General features: G+C 40.7%; 1 protein-coding gene and 1 long non-coding RNA gene across 3 annotated transcripts in view; one reads left to right on the top strand and one right to left on the bottom strand.

Annotated features, from left to right (window-relative positions):
* The window catches only part of TAF1B (TATA-box binding protein associated factor, RNA polymerase I subunit B), a 45789-nt gene extending 31062 nt beyond the window's left edge, over window positions 1-14727 (bottom strand). The window contains exons 1-8 of the mRNA XM_063150823.1: window positions 14666-14727; window positions 13790-13888; window positions 13221-13308; window positions 11353-11450; window positions 10960-11055; window positions 10221-10353; window positions 6691-6847; window positions 410-509 (exon numbers count right to left, since the gene is read on the bottom strand). Of these exons, the coding sequence (XP_063006893.1) occupies window positions 410-509; window positions 6691-6847; window positions 10221-10353; window positions 10960-11055; window positions 11353-11450; window positions 13221-13308; window positions 13790-13888; window positions 14666-14683 (789 nt within the window). The 5' untranslated portion in view covers window positions 14684-14727. The remainder of the gene's footprint in view (window positions 1-409; window positions 510-6690; window positions 6848-10220; window positions 10354-10959; window positions 11056-11352; window positions 11451-13220; window positions 13309-13789; window positions 13889-14665) is intronic.
* Window positions 4032-6837, top strand: LOC134415441 (uncharacterized). Of its 2 annotated transcripts, none has more exons than XR_010027050.1 (3): window positions 4032-4127; window positions 6206-6326; window positions 6482-6837. It is a non-coding gene; the product is annotated as an uncharacterized LOC134415441 (long non-coding RNA). The 2 variants fall into 2 exon arrangements; XR_010027049.1 differs by lacking the exon at window positions 4032-4127 and adding an exon at window positions 4841-4952.
* Window positions 14728-21174: the final 6447 nt, after the last annotated feature.

The following is a 21174-nucleotide window of genomic DNA, read 5'->3' as shown; positions in this document are numbered from 1 at the left end:
TAGCATCTAAACCATATTTTATTAAAAGAATATGGAATTGCAAAAAAATTCAATAGCTACTTCAGACAAGCACCAAAAGGGATAATATATATGGCCATTACACTTGAAGCTTAATCCTGTTTCTGAGTGTTTTGAGAGCAGTTCTGAATACCCTTTTCTCCACAAGTACTTATTGATTTCATTTTAACTTAGGTAATCAGTATAATAAGACTGGTTAAAGATTAAAGCACTCCAAGTCACAGAGTGCGCTAGGTTCTGCCAGGCTCCAATACTGTGAAACATGAACTGTATTATATAACAATAGATTTAATCAATTTACTAGTACAGTGACCAAAATAATTAAAATATCACTAAATAACTAGGTTTTGGTTGGGGGTTTTTTTAACTTTTCCTTTAAGAAAAACATTACCTCTACACAAAAGATCTTAAGATCAAGTCCACATAACTTCATTTTCTCTGGAAAATGCTGGAAAACATTCATATATGGAATATGCCCTTCAACAACAAACCTGCATTAAAAAAAAAAATAAAGACCAAATCAAAATAATATATAAGGTAACAAATAATTATGTTTATTATAAAATTAATATACAAATAACCTTTTGATTTGAAATAACATCAGTATTATGCTACCTAAGCAATTCAACCTGAAGTTGCACACTGGAAATGTCCACAGAACAAAAACCAGTTCAATCATTTAACAGGCTTTTAAGTTCAAGCTGAGATGTGACTGACAAATGATAACATTATGGCAGTAAGCATACAATCAACAAGCTTACATGGAGTTTGTTCTACACATTCTTCAACTACTGCATTTCTTGAACTGCTTTAAGCCTCCTTTGAATGGCATGATTTTTTTTCAAAATTCTCAAGCTTTAAGTAAATTTTACTTTTAAAACACAGACTTTCTGCTGGAGGAGTTTGAATTGGATAACATGATAGGGAAGAAAATCACAGAATGATGAGCGGATACACAGAACTGAAGCCACATTACTTACATTTCTATGATGATACTTTTCAAAAACAGGATTACTGAGGGATAAATAGAAATTGTTTTGTATACTAATAAATAAAAATAGTTTCATTCTTATTTGCATACAAATAATGCATCTTTGTTGTTAAAAACTGGTTTTGGTAAGTGGTTGACAGTATTATTTGATATTTTTCTTGAAAACACACACACATATATATGTAAAAGACGAGACTTAAGAACAGATACCAATAAAAAGCCACCACTACGCCAAACCCCTCCTCTTATCCAGCATCTTAGCAGACACCCACAATAGGACAAGCAAGCACTGAACAAGCACAAATCCTCACAAGGCAACACACCCATTCCACACTAAGGCACACTGGTAGTCTCCCATAGGACTAAGCTAGAAACGCCTTCCCATCTCCTCTTCTCCAAACCAATTTTGTTAAAAGAGTACATTAAACCTGAATAAGTTAACATTACAAACAGAGAAGACTCTAATAATCAGGACTGAAAACAGTTTTCTTCCCTGCTGATGAGTGTTATCTCTCTGATCTTGCTACATAGATTAGTAACTTCTTGATCTACAAATATTTAATGTCCCTTCTGAGCCTACAGCAATTCACAAGCTCACCTGCTATCTCCCTGTTCTGTGCCTCATCACTATTTGTTCCATGTTATGTAGTGTGTATCTACTGAAGTTGACTAAAATTCTGTTTAAAGCTAGTTACTGCAAAGTTTACAGTTACAGTCTACTTTTTTTTTAACCAGTCTTATCTGAATGTTCAGTTTAATTGAAAAAAATTAGTTAAACCCAGGATTAAAATAAAAAAGTGCATTTCATGATTGAAACTGTCTCATATAGTTAGAATAATTTATAATGATTCCTGAAAAATAACAGCAATATGAAAAATCGTATTGCCCAACAGCCTTTGTTCCAAAGCTCTGCTTATTAGTCTTTTAAGTGAAGAAGTAACAGGTGGTGCACAGTCCTTTCTAATCAAATGGTGTAATGATCATTTTGCTAGTGAAATTTCAGTAGCTTTCCTCAAGCAGCAGCAACAGCATTTCCCCCCCCCCGAGTGGCGATGCGCACTGAGCTCTCATGAGGGTGCTCTCCAAAGCAGCCCCCCCTCCATTGCTGGTCCTTGCCACCCTGCCTGACCTGCTGAGCAGCTGGCACATCTGCTCCTTAGCTCCTTTTAGCCATCCACTACACTGAGGAACATAAGCTTCAGGTATGGTTTCACAAAGTTGATTGAGCCAAACTAAAAGCTCAACACAACTAGCAGGATCTCCCTCCTTCTGAACCAGCCATGAGCTGCTGCTGGTCTCTTCCCCAAACCCAAATCACAAGAGCAGCAGAAAACCACCTGTTACCCTGTTGCTAGCAAGGCTTCTTTCATCATCTAACAACTGTAGAGAGGCTCACAGATGGCTCTGCAAGTGAAACAGTTGCCAGAGGGAAGGGGGGGCATGACACAGGCAGGAGTAGAGGGAAGCAGGACCTTCCCCTTTCAGCAGCAGTGAGGCATTACTGGCTCAGCTGATGATAAGCTTTGGCTGACACACGCTAAGGCACAGTCACACCATCAGCTGTCAGATATGAAGGCCTGGAACCAAGGCACTGAGAGCAGCAAACGCCTGAGCCAGCAGAGCAGCAGCTGGAAGCGCACAGAATCAGGACCTTGTCTCGGGTGTGGTGTGGTGGTGATGTAGGCAAACACCCTCACAGCTTGCTGCCTCTGAGATGGGAATGAATCCCACCCTCCTTCAGTCCCCTGCCACACATTCCTCCCTGCTGACAAAAGCACTTATGTGACTTCCCAGAGCATCAGACTGGAATTAGTCTCTTCAGGGTTTCACTCCAACAGACTCAGATGATTGCAGGAACATTACTGCCAGCACAAGGCAGAAAGGGACAGCAGTGAAGCACTAAAATGTCCAGTGAACCTTTCTTTTCAAAATTTATCTTCTCTAGATCTACTTCTTTCACCTAATAAACCATAAACCACATGAATGCTAGCATCCATGGCAAGAGAAAGAACAGGAATGTTTATGCAGGACCATAGCACCAAGAACTTGGAGCAGCTTAAACTGATGCTGGAACCCCATCCCTACACTGCAAGAGATAAGCAGTGTCCACCAAAATATTTTTTTTTAAAAAAAGTTTTCACTAATTTGGTTGTACCAAGTCAAAGCACTGCAACTCTTTAAAAGTAATATCTTTTCTATCTTAAAATTATTGTCTCCAGAAAGAAAAAAAAAAAGAATGCTCTTTCTTCTCAGGTTAAAAGTTGTTTTTATATTCTAAAAATACAGCACAAATACCCTGTTGTGAATAGAATGTGCTGATGATGCAAATTTTAACACTTATTCCAGAAGTACAAATTTGGAATAGCACTTCAGAACAGTTTCTTTTGTCTGCTGTTCCTCCAAACCTTTCATTTAACAGATGGTCAAAACACCTGTAGGACTATGTTCTGTCAGGGAGGTGCTTGAAAACTTGGCTGGCAGATGCAGTACACAGTCCATGTTCTTTTAATTACAGCAGCAACATACATTAATAAGGCACAAGTATGAAAAAAATCCTCGGTCCTCAGCATGCTAGAAGGAAGTGATGCATTTGTTAAAGCCACAGTAATGCCACAAACTGATTATAAGTTTAGTCTTGCCAGCACAATTAGGTATAATCTCATATGAAAGGCATTATTTCACAGAATCTCACAAGTCTAGCATCTTGAACAAAACCTAACTACTTTATTATTTAGATAAATAATACACATCATATGGAATATTGTAAGACTGTTCGCGATGGAAAAAGATTTAATGCGTAACGTAGACATGAGCAGAAATGCTGTTGAAAGTGTTATTTTTAAACCAAAATGTTCCTGTCAGAGGAGGTAATTGTAGTGTTTTTCTGCTAAGTGTGTCAAGTAGCAAGGAGGAGTGTATTTTTGGTGTTGTAAATCCTTTAAAAGCTGGCAGATTGCCCGACTGTAGTGCCTAAGCATGTATCACAAGGGAGGAGTGGTAGTCAGCTGACTTCAGGGTACAGAGAAAACCAAACTGAGGAAAAAACAAGGCAGAACTTTAAACAGAACTCTAATTCAGCTGGTTTAAATAAAACAATTTGCCTACAAAGACTTAAAAGGTAATGCTGAATACTTAATGCTTTTTCTGCATAGTTTTCATCTTCAGTCTGTCGTTATTTTGTATCTTAATGCATGCAAAAATGTGAACATTGTCTGATTTTTTAAACTTAAATATTCAGAAGTCAGAAAACAAGTATTTTATGGTAGTTCATGCAATTCAAAATTCTTTCTACTTCTTCATCAAACTTGTTGAAAGGCAAAGACCTTAAGGGTAGGGAGGGAAGCATGATAACGTAATTACAGTCTTATATAACTATCATATCATGGTAAAACTTTGCAATACAAATAACATTCTTTTAAACTTCACTTTCTGTACTTCATCCAGTTAATATGTTCAGTGCATTTAAAGTTACTGAATCATTGTGATTTATACAATCTTACACACATAAATTGTATCTAATTACATTATATATTCTCATTCAAATAATCTTATTTCAATTTCCAATTATTAGTTTTAGATTATGCCATTCTGTGCTATATTTGCTACTTGATTTTTAAAATCCTTTTCCAACCTTTTTACTGCTTTCACGTTTTCTCTAAATCCATTCAAGTGTGCTCATCTCTTAAGGATATTAGCCCAAAGGATAGTCTCCAGGTTCTTTTTCCAGGATCTTTTCTGCAGTCTCCAATTTTTAATGTGCCAAACACAATAATTTACCATTCATATGCAAACAAAACTATCTATCTTCCCTCTTGACAGCTGACTTCAGCAGTTATTGTTTGGTTGGGTTTTCTTCCAACCACACCATTGTACTAAGAGAGAAACATGTGAAGATGTCTTTGCCTGGTATGAGCCAACAATGCTTCCAAAGACAGTTTCCAAGGTACAATAACCAAAGAATATATATTTAATTATTAATTTTTCTCTCCAAACAGAATGGGGTAACTAATAATTTTTTAGTGTGAACCAGTTGCTCTGTCCCAGAAATTGTAATTTATTACCTGGATTTTTGCCATATACAAACATTATCAGACAGGTTTTACATTATTTATTTGCTAATCATTAACAAAACTACAGAGTATGTTATGGTAGTTCTGACTCATACAGAATTTCCTAAGGAAGAAGGTAGCCAGTAAAAATCTTGCTATTGAACATTACTTTTGAGTTCTACTATTTCTTAATCTACTCAATAAATACTTTTGCATTGCAGGATATTAGTTTGAATTCTGAAAATTATAGCATTTTAATGAAATTTTTACAAGCATCTTTTATGCAATAGCATATCCAGTTATGCAAATATGCAATGGTTTGTGCAATTCTGATCAATGAAGGCAACAGCCACCCCTAAAGTAAAATCAAAGCGTTAAATTGTTTTGCATAGAAATTGATTATCTAGTAGTAACTACTGTACTTCAAGACAAAAAAAAACCCTTTTGGAAAGTAGATGTTTTGCAAAAAAGATCCTTGAATATCCATCCCTCTTGGAAAGTTTGTACAAAGCTAGAAAAGTGCAGGTGGAACCTGGCATGCCAGGGGAGAGAGGCCATGATGGAACAGCAGAGTCTGGGGGAAAAAGCCCCTTACATTCATCACACTTTCAGCAGCTACACCAGATGTAAGCACCACAGGTAGGGGAAAATGTACCCACTGCCTTGCCTTGTAACTCACAGGTTACATATTTGAAAAATAAAAATTAAAGCACTGAACTTTAAATCAGTTTTTCCCTTACTTTGTCTGAGTTTTCAATTTGATTTGCCAATGTATTTACTTGAGTATTTCTATTCCATATATTTTGGCTGAGTAATATTTTTTCATCATCTGTTTAGAAATACTCAGTATTTCAACAGTTGTTAATAAAGGGTATCAGAATACAAAAGGTTTTCCAAGGAAAATCTAGGAATTCCTGAACTTATTTAGGCCTGATTAAAGACATTTTTTGCCAACAAGAGTTGATGAATTATTTTTCATTTCTGAAGGAAAGTCCACAAGCAAAGTGTTCATGGCCTTGTAGGGGAGAGAAGGGAGCTGCATTGTCAGCAGTAGCCTGACAGTCTCCATTTAGCATCAAACCCTATTATTAGAACAATTTATTTCTACCATATTAAAAGGTATTATTCTGAACTCTCATAATTACAGATACAAAGATATGAAGACAAAACGATCTTCTTATATTAATTTCAACTCCATTGCATGAAGTTACTTTGCTGCACTTCAGATCACTGTATACTGCTGGTATTGTCTGCAGGATGACACTGATGTAAGTCCTGGAGAATGTTTACTCATTTAATTCTGACATGCTGACAACAGCAAATATCACAGAAGTGTGGCCATACACACCTCCAGCAAGTCTTAAGAATTTTTAAAGGAGAAGGATAAAAAACTTCTCTAACTTCAAAACCTTCTTCCTTACAGGTCTTTGAAATTCACTGCAACCAACAGAGAATGCCCTCCAACAGCAGCTGCACAAATGGTTATGACAAAGGAAAGACAAGACAACTAAATATAAAGAACTTCTCACTATTACTGAGCAAATTCATATGAGGGCAATAGTACAGATCTACTTTTGAAAAAAATATTATTGTTTATAAAAGCAACAATTCTTCACTAGAGACCATTCATACCTTAAGAGCTCGGACAATGTAATTGGTTCTCTCACCCAGAGCAAAGCCAAGTAACAAAATGAAAGTGTCATTGGCATTGTCATCCTCAGTTTGTCCTTTTGGTTCTTCATTAAATACAAGCTGCCATCTACTGATCCAGAGTACACAGAGGTGCTTTCTTGGGTTTTTGTTAAAAGAAAAGAAAAAAGGCAATTGATATGATAGATACATGAACCATGCATGCAAAAATCAAGATAAAGGAACATACAAGACTTGTTCAGCAACTACTAACATTTTGAAATCATTACTTTGAATTTTTTGCTTGTTTGTATGCTTTTCTATGAAACAGTTTAACCCCAATTTATTAATCTACCACAATATGAGAAGAGAACCTGTTACACAAAGTGCTATTCCACTTGACTAGGACATTAACTCCTGTAGAACATATAACTAGTAGAACTTATGAGCTGGAAATACTGTTTTCCATTTGAGTCTGTGAGGAAACAAGGGAAAATCTGATGCACTTAAATCAATGCCTCTGAGTTTGAGATTAAAACACAGTTTTAAACTTCAACACAGGCAAGACTTTAATGAAAAAGTCATTTACATTGCAGAAATGTTACTGATGTTAAAAGTCTGCCCTGAATCCATCTGTCCAATGAATATATAATCTCCAACTGTGGAAAAAAAGGTATTCTTCTAAAAAATGTATATAAATTCAATGTCAAAGAAATAACTTTAGAACAAGAATGCAGGAAATAGTGAAGAGGGTGGGAAAAAACCCAAATAAATTAAGACCCAAACCTCCCTACTCCCTTACTCAGGTGAATCGCTAAAAACGAAGAGAAACCGAGAGAAAAGTTTGTTTAGTAGAGTGATTTATGAGTTTGGAACCTTTTCAGCAGTGAAACCTGAGAGTTCAGGAAAAGAGGATTAAAAAAAAAAAAAAATCTGTAATCCCCTCTTCCCTTCATCATGACCCAGCCAGGATGAAGGAAAATGTATTTAAAGCACACCGGCACAAAATGTCATCATTGACTCTGCAGAGATTTTTCCCACTTCATTTCCCCACAAACTGTTCACCCGTTCAGGCAGGAATGGCGAGAGCTGGATCCACAGCTCCCCGGCTGGGAGGGCAAGGGCAAAGAGCCCACTGGAAACAACCGGGACCTTCCAAGAGCCCGGCAGCTTCGCGGGCTGGCGACAGCCACACCTGCGAGGTGCCAGGGTCAGCGGGGCAGGGCCACAGCGCCCGCAGGACGGGGACACCGCGCACAGCGCCTTCCAAGGCCGGGCTGCGGTGCCACCTACCGGCCCCGGAGCTGCGGCCCCGGCACAGGCACGGCACAGGATGGGCACGGCCCCGGCACAGGCACAGGATCGGCACAGGCCCGGCACAGCATGGGCACAGCACAGGATGGGCACGGCCCCGGCACAGGATGGGCCCGGCCCCGGCACAGGATCGGCACAGGCCCGGCCCAGGCTGCCAGAGCCGGCCCGAACGGCCGGTGCAGAGCTGAGCAGAGCGTCCCAGCACGCACAGGTGCGTCAGGGAACAAAGGCAGGAACACGGGAACATCGGTTTAATCCCAGGAGTCAACTGCTTCACCTTTCACATGGATACTTGCGCTTATCCGTGACTGAAGCTTCATTGTTAATTTCACATTCAACTCAATTTATTTAAAATAATCCTCATTATATTTGTGGCTTTAATGATAGCACACAATTTCCTTTTATTTCTTCCAGCTTATGCGTGGCATGACAATGCACAGTTACACACAGCTAATAATTTAAGAGTTTTATAGGCTTCTCTAGCATTATCTCAGTGCTATACTCAGTGGAATTTGCTATTAACCCTAGATGAAAATAACAAAAAAAAACCAAAGCCAAAAAACCAAATGCCATCGGGACAAGCCTCTTAGGGAAAGAAGGGTGTTGAGCTTTCTAGTCAGTAGCAATAACAGCTCAGCAGAAATGACCCCAAGGAAAATATTTATGAATCTTCACAAGAGATTACAATAGACTAGAACATACATCCTTATGTTGAATTTCAATAGACAAAACTATTTCTATGTTTGTCTGATTTCACTGACATTTACTTTAAATATCACTGAACTCATAACTAATTTCAAGTGATTTCAGTGAAATTGATGTCTACTGGAAGCTGAATTCAATCTCTGAAACAACTAACCAAGACAATAAATTATGGCTTACTTAGGACTACCTTGCTGTTCTAAAACTTTAAGCAGTAGACCTATAAAAGGCACAAGTACTGAGGAAGAAAGGAGCTACCCTGGACACTAAAAAGGGGAAGGAAATTCAAGGGAATACTTTCACTAGAAATTCTTCACTCAATTCTTTCCTTTTTGTATTATATTTGTATAACACCCAAGATTCTACATGCACAAACATACAGTGACTCTTTTACCTCAAAATGTTGTCATTTTAATATATAAGGATGAAAGGTTCTAGTATAGTATTTTAAAAATTTTGCATCACCATTTTTATACCTTTTCCCCCCACTCCCTAATTCTGTCTGGAGTTTTCTAATTGCTGCTGATCAAATTTCTCACGCTATTACACTTCTGGACTTAACAAAATAGAAAGCATGAAGAAACAAGATTGCATTCTTCTGAGGGTAGAGAGGCAATATCACAGAAAAACACAAACATGCCATAAGGAGGATAGTACATAACAGGGGAATAAAGAAGGAGAGATGGATAGAGAAGGAAAAAGTAAGCAAAGAATAAAACAAGAGCGAAAACCATCCTAAGTTTAAAACACAAGCCAAAGCTTTCAAATATGCCTTGAAATGCATTTCCAGTATCAGGCATTGCAGCATTGTCTGGTATTACAGTTGCCCAGCAGAACCTAACACTCCATTTCTCTATAACATTCTAATGAAGAAGTTCAGCATTCTGTAGGTATTTTCCTGCTGCTATTGTGAGCAGAAAAGAGAAACTGATGGAATGGTAAAATATGATTTTTCATAGAAGGGGTCATTGGGAAAGCAGTAAAAAGACTGTGGAGAAAAAAGATACAGAAATACCAGAATAATGTAAAGAAAAAAGTTTAAAAGCTAAATATATGTGTGGGAGAGAAAAAAGAATACACCCCCTTAAAGAATAAATAGATGTTTTTAACATCAAAGTCATGACAGACAGCTCTGCTATTGGTTAAATGCAGTTTAAAAAAAAGGTTAAATATGGTTCAAAGCTGCTGTGTTTGTGAACATCTAGCTTAGAAGATATAACAGCAATTTTTTTCTCACTCCAAACAGGAGGCATGGAGCAAACTTGCTATAAACCAGAACTTCCTCCTGCATTTCCCACTGTATTTCCAGGTCCTGTTCAACTTTTATGTCCTTGGGTGGGGGTTGGAGGAGGAAGTCTTCTATTTCTGGTAGAATATAAAGTGTCACACAAGACTGAAAACTTTACAACTTCCAACCAGTTCCTCCAATACACTGTACACAAATACACTTTAAATCTATTTGTATTTAAAAACTACAGGAAAACTGGTTTTCAGATAGTTCAGCTCACTGCTCCTACCTGAGACCTTGCTCACTGATGAGGCAAAGCTGCAGTCGGTCTGGAGATCCCCCTCACTTTCAGAGAGAGACAGCAAGTGCAGGAGGCTGGGTCTCTCTGGGTCACTGTCTACATCAGTACTGCTCTCACACACCTGGGGGTTGTAAATAAATATTTGCATTAGCTACTTTTAGTTACAGTTTTGATCTTAATAAACCACGTAAAGCATAACAGATGCAAAATTAACAGCAAAAGTTAAAACCCAAACTGTTCACATTTTTACTCCACAAATCACCAGAAAAAAGAAAAAAAAAAAGTAAAGGAAGTACTTTTAAAGGATTTCTCAAGATCAAAAAACTTCCAGTGACTACATTTTAATCTGCCACAATGACCAGAAAGTTGGCAACACACAGAATCAAAGCTTGATCAAATGAGTAACTTCAAGAGAGCAGGCAGGAAAGGATGGTAGCTGATGACACAGTTTGCATTGTCATTTGTATTTACTGATTATTTATGTCAAGACAAAGCAAAACTTTTAAATAAGCCATTTCAAATAGTCACAGAAATATTCATCTCTTGAAATAAGACTCCAAAAAGCTCCAAAACCCAGTAACATGGACATGTGCAAGGCTGTTTATATGATCTCCTTCATAATGAGGTGACATTATTACCATCAAGATATGTCTCCTAACAAGGAAGATTTCTGTTGTTGCTTTTAAAAAGATACCAAACATCTCATGGGATTGGAGCTTTCACTTACTGATAATGTTTTGACAGTTTCCCCAGCTGGTCTCTTGCAATATGCCTGTTTGCTCTTCTGAAGGTAACACCTCCAAAAATTGCACAGAATTTCATCCTGATAAACACAAATGGATGGTAAATGGTACGATGTTTAGAGGATCATTAATTGCTGAGAGAACAGAGTGAAATTTCTAACTCAGGAATCTGAATTATATTCCATCTCTAATTTTAATAACTGTGATTTATAAAATACATTTCAAAATTAACAGAGAAACAAATTTTTATTTCATATGCTCAATGATTTTAAACAGGGACTAGTGTGATTCACTTTAAAAATTAAAATCTTTTAAAATCCCACTTTCTGTAACACACGCACACACAGAGTATACAATTCACACTGACATCTACGTACCTTCATTTGAGGACATACTCCTAATGCTTCTAGAGCTTCCACTTGTTTCTTGAGTACAAGCTGAAAGCCTTCACAAATATACCATTCACAACCTCCATCTAAGGAAGAAAAAAGGGGGTCTATGTTTGTTTGTACTATTTTGGGTTTCTTAAATCTTATGCACACATACCCCAATATATCTATTTAGTAATTTCAGACCCTAGTGCATAAACCAGCTACACTGAACACTCCATTAACTTCCATTTATTCACAGCCTTAAACGAGAAGAAAAGTTACTGAACAAGAACTTCACACATTTCCCAAGAATAATATAATTCATTATAATGTCTAGTGTGGCATTTGTAATTGAGCAGAGCATTGTTAAATTACCAGTTTAAAAATAACTGAGAACCTGCCATTAAAAATGAAATATGAACATTCCTTTCCCACCCCTGACACAGAAAACTGGAACATTAGTGAGTCAGGCAAAAAACAACCAATACCACTTTGGTGCTTTACCATTCTCTCCCATAGAATCATACAGGTTTAAATAAAAGAATATCCCAACTTCTAACAAATCCTAGCCCAACATGAATTCCACAGGGAGTGGGCCTGCTCCAATCTAGTCACTATTTCTTCAAGGCTGCATTGCAATTACATTTCGCCCCTACCTCTCTAAATTCACTACTAACCTTTTATACAGGCCTTTGGTTTTAGAAATTTTACCTGCATTTCTCAACTCCCTTTTCATTCCTTCCACACCTGTTCTTCACCACTTTTGTTCTGAAACACACCTTGCATCTCACCATCATGGGCATTATCTGCCCAAAGCTTCTGCCCTGCTTTAATGATGCTGCTCTTAACTGTTAACCAGGGAGCTAACAGACACAGCTCACTCCCAAACATTCATGGGATACAGTGTAACATGACTGCATTCTGAAGGTAAGGATTTCTTTCCTAAGAAGCCTGGGGCTGGCTAATGACCTCCTCAACAGGATACATTAAAAGCATGAGTGGTCCAGACTCTAGAAGCAATACAGGATAAGGAAAAGTGGAGGGGTCCTTTTCACACCTCCCTTCACTTCCACACAAGTGCTCTTTTTGAAGGAATATAGCAACCCACTGCCTCTGCAACAGAGCAAAGGTCGATGAGCATATCAGAGAGAAAGATAACCCCTCACTTTATTTGGCATTTTAATGCAGTTTTGTTTTCTGAAAGTGGCCACTACAGTAAGAGATGCATCCAGCCAACAAAGAATACACACACAGCTCCAGCAGCAGCTTTACCACTACATCCTTATGGCCAGATCCTCCTGTGTAATGACCACTGTTCTTCTGAATATTCTTAAATTAAAAGTAAAAAAGTGACCCTGGATGAAAGATGCAGACTGGTTCAGCTACTGGAACTGACTGAAACCTCTTCTGTGCAGTTTGTGTGTAAGCTGCAGGGCCCAGTGCCTGTAACACAGCCAGACTGACACCGAGAGCTGGACCACCATCACACCTCACCTGCCAAGACAAACAACCTCTCTGGTTTTGTGATAGCCATCACAGGGCAGGAACAAAGGATCACCACATCTGAATGCATGCCTCCAGTAGCTTCAGTGAGTATTTGCTTCCAGAAATCAAAGCAGCAGTAGCACATAGCTCCATTCAATCAAAAAACCCCCACCTCCGGGCTCACCAGAGGTCACCTGTGGCTCAGGAAGCCACCAAATGTGATCTCTGAAGGTTGTGGCAGCATCAGGGAGATGCATTTTGCTCCCACTCCTACAGTCTTTCTTGCCTATCTGCTTTTGTTCTCCACCAAAGACATAATGGCCACGGTGAACAGTGGCTGAACAGAACAGCCACCCTTTTGCAAAAGACAGACAGAAACTCATACATACCGGTTTTTTCCTGCTTTTTTAAACCTTTGGAGATTGTTTGGACTCTTGAATTAGTAATAAAATCAGTGTTCACAACTTCTCTAGTTCTCTGCAAAAGATGAATACAACTTAGCAAAAAAAAAGAGCCAGGTCTAACTTGCATAGATTGTCCCATCATAAAACATAATGGAAGAATTTACTCCAAGTTCCTAAACTAACAGAAGACGAGACAGTCCGAACTTTTGATTCAGAAATTTCAAAAATAGACAATTACTATCATGGACACACAAGTGACATGCATTGGGGTTTGCCTAGATTTGGACTGCACAAAAGGCAGCAACACCCAGACAATGCTTCTAAGGCACCTAGAGAGCCTTAGAGAGCCACTGACACCACAGCTACAGCAACACAGCAGGCCACGATGGCTCATTCTAAATGTTGGGATTTCAAGGAATGTTAGTTTTCAATAGTGTCAGCTAAAGCATGAGGAAATGCCCTCAATGCCAAGAAGAAAAATCTGTAATTTTCTTCTATAAAGTCAAGAAGCAATCACAATAAACCTTTTCCAAGGCAGTAACTCATCTTTTTACCTCAGTAACGTTGTGGCAAGATCTACAATAAAATCTGCCTCCATCAGTGAGACCCCAGTTCACTTCTGAACACTGAGCACAGCGCTCGTTAAAATCTCTCTGAAAGAAAGAAAAGCCAGACGACTTTCACAATTGCTTACGTAAAACAAATGGCATTATTGCTAGGCTACTGCACAGCTTCTGAGATGATTTATAGAGGAGAGGATTTACAGCCTTTGTGTTAGCTCTGGCTGGTAACAAGCGATCATCGCACTTGCCATCAGCCGCAGTAACTCTGAACACGTAATTGTAGCTGCGAAGCGCCCGCGTGTGTGAGCGGCAGAGCAGCAGGAATGGTGATCCATGCCTCGCACACACGTGGGGCGGCTTTCAATAAAGCCACCCATCCGAAATTCAAAAGGAGACACAAACTCGAGTGGGAGGCGAAAAGAAAAATATATTTTTAGAACTGTAAAGAAACACACGCGGTGAGAGAAAGCCCGCACGAGCCGGTGCTTCCCGGAGAAACGGGAGAGGGGAAGATAAGAGGGAAACCGACAGATTAAAACTAAGTGGTTTCCAGAAACGCCCGCTGCGTGCGTGCTGGGGAGAGGCACCTCCGCCAGGCCCGGCTGAGGGGCGGCCGGCACCGCATCCGCGGCCGGCACCGCATCCGCGGCCGGCACCACATCTCTGGCCGGCACCGAGCGCTGGCCAACCCCGAGGGGCCGGGCACGGCCTCGCCCGCCGCCTCTGGGCCCCGCTGTGGGCAGGTCCGGGCCGGGCCGGGGCAGGAGAACCCGCCGGCGCCTCCCCCTTTCCCCCTGTCCCGCCGCCCGCAGCCGCAGCCCGCCCGGCGGGGAAGCGCCCCGGGCCCTGCGAACCCCGCAGCCCCACCGTGTCCTCCTCGTCCATGGCGGCCGCGCCGGGGGCGCACCATGGCAACCGCGCCGGGCGGCACCGCGGCCCGCCTGGAAACCGCGGCCCCGGCGATTGCGTTCCGGGCCGCCGCGGGCCCCCGCCAGGGTACACGGGGGCTCCAAGGGGTCGCTGCGTGCCCCAGGTGTGGGACATTGGATAGGAGCAGGAAATTCTTTCCTGTGAAGGGTCATTGCGTGCCTCACTGAGGGGACATAGATCCAGGTGTGGGACATTGCATAGGAGCAGGAAATTCTTTCCTGTGAGGGCGGTGGACGCTGCAGCAGGGTGTCCAGGGAGGTTGTACCCGCCGCGCCTTTGGAAATGTTCAAGGCTGGCTTGGATTGATGCCTTGAGAGGCTCCCTGGACAGAGGCTGGGCTGTGGTAAAGGAATAAAGTAGGGATTCACTAAAAGGCCTTCAAGGGATACACCCTGGGCAGTACAAGAGCCTGGCCATGGCTCTACCCAAGATGGACTCCAAGTCATGAGTTTTCACACTTTTATAAGTTTTGGTCCATTTACATATTGGGGTTAATTGTCCAGTTACAACTCCAGGTTATGCAGTCCCATCCTCCCAGTTTGCTCTCCTCAATTCTCTCCTTTTTACACTTTTTGGGCCTGAAGCTGCGATGGTGTCCTTGGTTCTTGGCTGGAAAAGGATTGGTTTGTCTGACTAAACTGTGAGGAGAACTTGCTAACACTTTATATCAAGTTCAGAGTTACACACTAATGTATCTGGAAAATATGAAAGTTAAAACTGAAGGCATCAGAGGGGGCCCCGGGCAGCTTGGTCTGGTGGAGGTGTCTCTGCCCATGGCAGGGGGGACTGGGGCTCGGTGATCAGTGGATCCCTTCCCACCCCTTAATATCCTCTATATACACATGGTGGATTCTATGGCTTCTGTGCTTCAGCCACGGAGGGGACACAGCAGCTTCAAGGGGATGTGGGGTGTCCCAAGGACTGCAGGGTACTTTCCATCACACAATCACTTGGGTTGGAAAAGACCTCCTGAGATCATCGAGTCCATCACCATGGCACTGAATGCCATGTCCAGTCCTTCCTTAGAGACCTCCAGGCATGGTGACACTGCCACATCCCTGGGCAGCCCGGTTCAAAGCCTAATCACCACTTCTCTGAATAAATTCTTCCTGAAGTCCAACCTAAACCTCCCCTGGCACATTTTAGGACTATGACTACATGTGCAGTTTAAGACTAACACCATGTGTGCCCTCTGAGCCTCAGCCCATCCTCTCCACTGAGCTCCTGCATCCTCATCCTCTCATTGCCTTGGTGGCTCCAGCTGGTGACCACCAAGGCTGTACCAAAGCTGTGGGAAGGGGGCTGCTGCTGCCTGTAAAGAAGGCCACAAAACCTCATTTAACTATGTAAGAGTGTTTGGAGATCCTTGAATGAGGGAAACTACAATTTGAAATCCACTTTCAATTAAAAAACAACACCCAAACCTCCAGATCTTGATGTAGGTCTCTAATTTCTTGCATGCTAATAATAATGTTTAAAGATGTCTAAACACCAAGATCTGTTATTGCAGTGAATTTGCCCACAAAATTGGAGAACAGGTTTAAGCCCTTAAAAAAAAAAAATCCACTAAGCGAAAGCATGGGAAAAAATTAAAGTTAAAATATACATAGAAAGAGGTGAGGCTACCTTGACAGCTGTGGTTACATTGATGTTGGAGGATATGTAGAGAGCTAGAGGGGAACTGTTTATGTTTAAGAAAAAAGTTATTACTCATACCAACTGTGATCTTTTTTCAGTGTGGGCTGAACATTTGTAACACCCATTAAAGAGAATTACGCATGTAATTCCTGCCATGTTAAAAAGGTGATTGTCAACCTCACAGAAATGCAGCTAATACTTTGATGGAACAGATCCTACTCGTGTTTTTAATTTCCATATTTTTTGTTTGTGGAAATACTGTTCTGGGAAAGCAAGGCCATTTTGTGTGACAGAGAGGGTTTGATCTTTTTCTAATGTATTTCTAAGATTAAATACTACCTTGAAAAAAAAAATCACATCTGTACCTGTGATAAGAGAGGAAGAGGTGTGTTCCAATGCAGAAGATAAAACATTGCTCCTACTGAGAGCAGTGCTGATGTGTGACTTGATGCTGTGAGCAGGCAGTGGGCCTGCCCAGTGGATTTAATTAAATTGAAGAATTTGTTTAAATAAAATGTGGAACTGACTGCTTTGATTAGGCAGGACCTCAGAGTTAGGTCTTCTGTTTTCTAATTACAGCTGGTCCATAAAATATTAAAGGAATCACAAGACTGCCATTTTGTCAAAACCTGATCACTTCATATTTAACAGCTGTAGTTGAAGATAAACAAGAGAAGAAGAAAGATGTGGGGGACTGCACAAGGAGCTGTTTAGGTATAATTGTGGCCATACTGGTGCAGCATGGCAGTAAAGTTTTTGAACAGAAAAGCCCTTACTCTCTGCTGCTGGACAGCCCACACTGCTTGTCTGAGCTGCATTTTCCATGCAGGTGAAACAGATGTGAAAAGGTACCAAATTTTGGAAAGGAACTTCTACAAAGAGTGATGCTGATATTGCTAGTTACTTGATAGTGTCCAGGCTCCCTATAAATGCAAAGTTTCTATTGGTATTTCAGAAGTTCATCAATTAATTAGTGCAGACTACTAATCTGGTAGAAAAAAAATCAAAGTACAATAGCGTTACCAAGTCTTATAACTATTTCTTAAACATTTTTTGAAATGACATGTATAAAACCGGTTTTTCAGCATATAAAATGATGTGTAACCTTTGTCCCTAATTACAAGTTACCCAAGCATACTGATAGGGGCATGATAATTTCAAAGCCAGGAGACAGACTGTCTTCCTGCTTTGGCTCACTTTTCTAATTAAGATCATTATGCATAGTAGTCAGATTGATTCAAGGCTTAGATAAATAACACGTCCTGTTGTTTCCATTGATTTGAATTTTTAATGAACTGAATTCCATTGCTGATATCACATTTCTGGTTCTTGACTGCAGACTTTCTGCATGTGAAAATGTAAGAAATACATATTGGACTGAAAGACATGTCCCTTGGCCTGTCCTTTGGGTTACTGTTCATGAAATTGTGCTGGCTCCAGGATACAAACTTCTGTAGCAGAGATTCTCTCCAGAGTCTTTACCCGTTGTCAGACACCTACTACAAAGAGTTAGAGCAGAACAGCAACCTCAGGTGCTCCAGAGATTGTGTACATGAACACAGGGCAGATCTAGCAGATTTAAGTTTATAGAAAATGCACACAGTTATTAACACACAAAATTTCATCTTTGCACCATCTCTCCGTGGAAGAACACGTGTTTACAGGCAGACAGAAAACAAAAGAGAAATTAGGAGAACAGGAAGCAGATGGCTTCACTCTGACTGATCTTTGGAGACCAGGCTGTAGAAGGGGTCAGGGGAGAAGCTGGGCCAGCAGTGGAGGCAAAGGTGCAGCAAGTTGTGCAAGGACAAAGGTGGGAACAGCAGCGAGGCGTGGGGGTTACAGCAGGCTCGGCAGGGAAGGATAACCAGGGAGGGGCTGAGCTCAGCACAGCTTTGAAGGAAGCGACAAGAAGAAGGAATTTAACGTTACAGCTCAGACACACCCAGCACTGCCTTGCAATAGTGTTTGTTATACAGTTTCAGCTTTCAAATTTTATTAGTTGAATGAATTTCCATCCCTGTTGTGGAAAACCTGAAGATATGATCTTAAACATACAAATCACCAGAAAGCAAATAATCTTTTTTTCCCAAAGTTTATTCAGGTTTTCTCGTAATTTTCCTAGGATATAAGCGACAGGAATTTGAATTCTTGATTGCCAAAAGCATCAATAGTGTACCCATGAGGGAGGCAAACTGATCCAGTCTTAGGCACTAAGTTTGGGGTTCACACCATCAGCCTTTTCTTTGCACATGTGCTGCAGCCCAGCCCACCTCACCTCACAGAGTTACACTGTGGTGCCACAGTCCAGTCCCGGCCCAAGTTCAGTTGTGGCTCTCCCGCCACTGAGGGCTGGAGATCAGCTCTGTGGTCACCCAGCCAGGGGGTCTGGGGACACACACCTCAGGGCAGGACCTCACAATCAGACAAGGTGCTCTAGCAGGCAAGACTCAGGGAGGCCATGCTAGCACATGGCCAGCCACAGAGGGATTTGGGAGCCTGGGGATGCTGAAGTCCTGGCTGGAGTCAAGGAAATACCTCCTGGTGTGTCCTGGCCTTCAGAGGCAAGATGTCTTTCCTGAGGAGCACCACAATGCCATCCTGCTGCCCGTGCTCTCAGAGACTGCACCCCTCAGTACCTGGTGACTATGTTAACCTGATCCTACAGAGCTATGGAGTGGGAGAAGGACACTTGTAGGAGAGAAGCCACACAGCAACAGAGCAGGCAGTGAGCATTTGAATGTCCCATTTCACAAGGGCATCTATAATGCCTTTATTTTCTTGTTTTTCAGATTTTATTGAGCAATTGACATGAAACCTTCCTTCAAATTGTAATATTTCAGAAGTGTCAGACTTTGTCTAGTTTTCAGCCTTACTGAAAGAAAAACATGCCACATACTAAAGGGGATCTTGGCTTCCACTGCAGCATTGTGAATCCATAGAGCCATGAGGATTGTTCTCAACATCATTCTGGGATATATTTAATCCACAAAAGCAATGGTATTTTTAAAGGAATCAAGAGCCACCTTGTGGAGCTGGGATTCACAAAGGGATTCCAAATAATACAGCTGGGAACAGCTACTCCTGCTAGACATTCAGATCCAGTGTGATCCTGGAGATTGTCAGTCTGGGACACATGCACTATGCACGTCTGTGCATATTCAGTGCACAGTGCATCACAGAACTCCTCTCTGATTAAGACTGAGTGACAAAGAAATGTATTTGTGGGCAGTGGCAGGTAGGAATGTAAAACTGTCAGAAAAATGCAGAAAGCAGCAGAATCAGGGAAGCAAAGTACGGTACTCACTATGACCTACACAGCCTTAGCGTGTGTGGGGGTGTTGCTCACAGGGCATTTTTCACCATGTAATTAATTAAACCCTCAAAAATGCTGAAAAGTTTTGGAACCATTATATGCAGATTTCTGTCACATGTTTTTCTTCTGCAGTCATTTATTAACATAGAGACTTAGTATTACCAGAGCTCAAATACTTCATAATCAGAGAAGTAGCAAAAATGGGATAACTTATGTGAGACTTATTTCTTCACAAAGTAAAGAGCTGTCTTCTCAGTCTCTGAGGCTGCTGCAGGGACTCTGAAATGTTTCATTTACCATTTCTTTCCCATCACTCCTCATGATGGACTCTGAGCTGCTTGTCAGTACTGATATGTGGATACCAGCGCATGATCTTGACAAAGAAAAAGGTATTTGCTTTTTTTTAAATCTTCTTGGTATTTTCCAAGACCTTTATGCAGCACCAACTTTATCCTCAGCACATTAGATGATAGCTTAAAAATGTATTTTATGTAAGGATAAATGTTTAAAAGTCTCTCTAAGTAGTAGACCTTGAGTATCTGAAGAAACTCAGAACAAAAACAAACAAGCAAACAAAACCAAAAAACCACCCGAAACCTAAACAAAACAGGATTCTGATGCTCAAGTCATTCTCCAGGTGCTAGAGAAGCCAGTGCTGAGGCAAATGCTTGGTAGTCCACTGGTCATCAGTTTGGTTATTGAATCATGATACAACTGTCCTACAGGCTTTACCCATTTTCTGCTGAGTGAATTTTAGGTTCCAGAAGCTTTTAAAATTAGTTACACACTAGCAGAGCTTGAAGTTAAGTCAAATTTCAGAACAGATACTACTTTCAAAATCTCTGTTAGCTAAACAGTCACTAATATCCCAAAGCACAGTACAAAGCAAGTAGAATGTTAAAGGAGCCTGAGAGGTCATTCTTTTTAGACCAAGTCTTAACAGACAAACCTAGCATATCCTTTGTGCTTAATAGAGTTCAGTTTTCCCCTTTGTTCAAATGTTGTTTTGGTAAACAGGAGATATCTATGGGTGTCATTAATGGTTGCTTCAGACTGGATTAATTTTTCCCCAGTAATTTAAATGTAACCACTTATAAGATGACATGTGGTAGTAGGAGAAAATTCATAAAAAGACACCACAAGGCTATGGCAAGGAGTCAACAACTTCTGGTTTCAAAACTATGGAAATCTCCAAAAAAGTCTGCAACTTTTCCTGTCGTACTTCATTCCATCATGCTTCCAAGAGGCCGCGGTACATGGATGCATGGAGCGCTAGGAGCAGGTTTTCAATGTTTGTTCCAAAAAAACTATGATGGATGATTCCACATTAGAATAAGTAGAGGTGAAGGGGAGCCAAATCTAGAAGAAGTAGAAATAAGTAGAATGCAATTCCCTGTTTTCAGAATGTTCCCAAGCTTTGGTCTCAAGTCTGCACTTTTCAAGTTGTCTCTGTCAAGAAGGGAACACAGCAGCATTCAGGAGAATCCAGAAG

This window comes from Melospiza melodia, chromosome 3, assembly GCF_035770615.1.
Source record: "Melospiza melodia melodia isolate bMelMel2 chromosome 3, bMelMel2.pri, whole genome shotgun sequence".
Taxonomy (NCBI): domain Eukaryota; kingdom Metazoa; phylum Chordata; class Aves; order Passeriformes; family Passerellidae; genus Melospiza; species Melospiza melodia.
The sequence above is the reverse complement of the archived record's forward strand: the minus strand, read 5'-3'. Positions and strand labels throughout refer to the sequence as shown.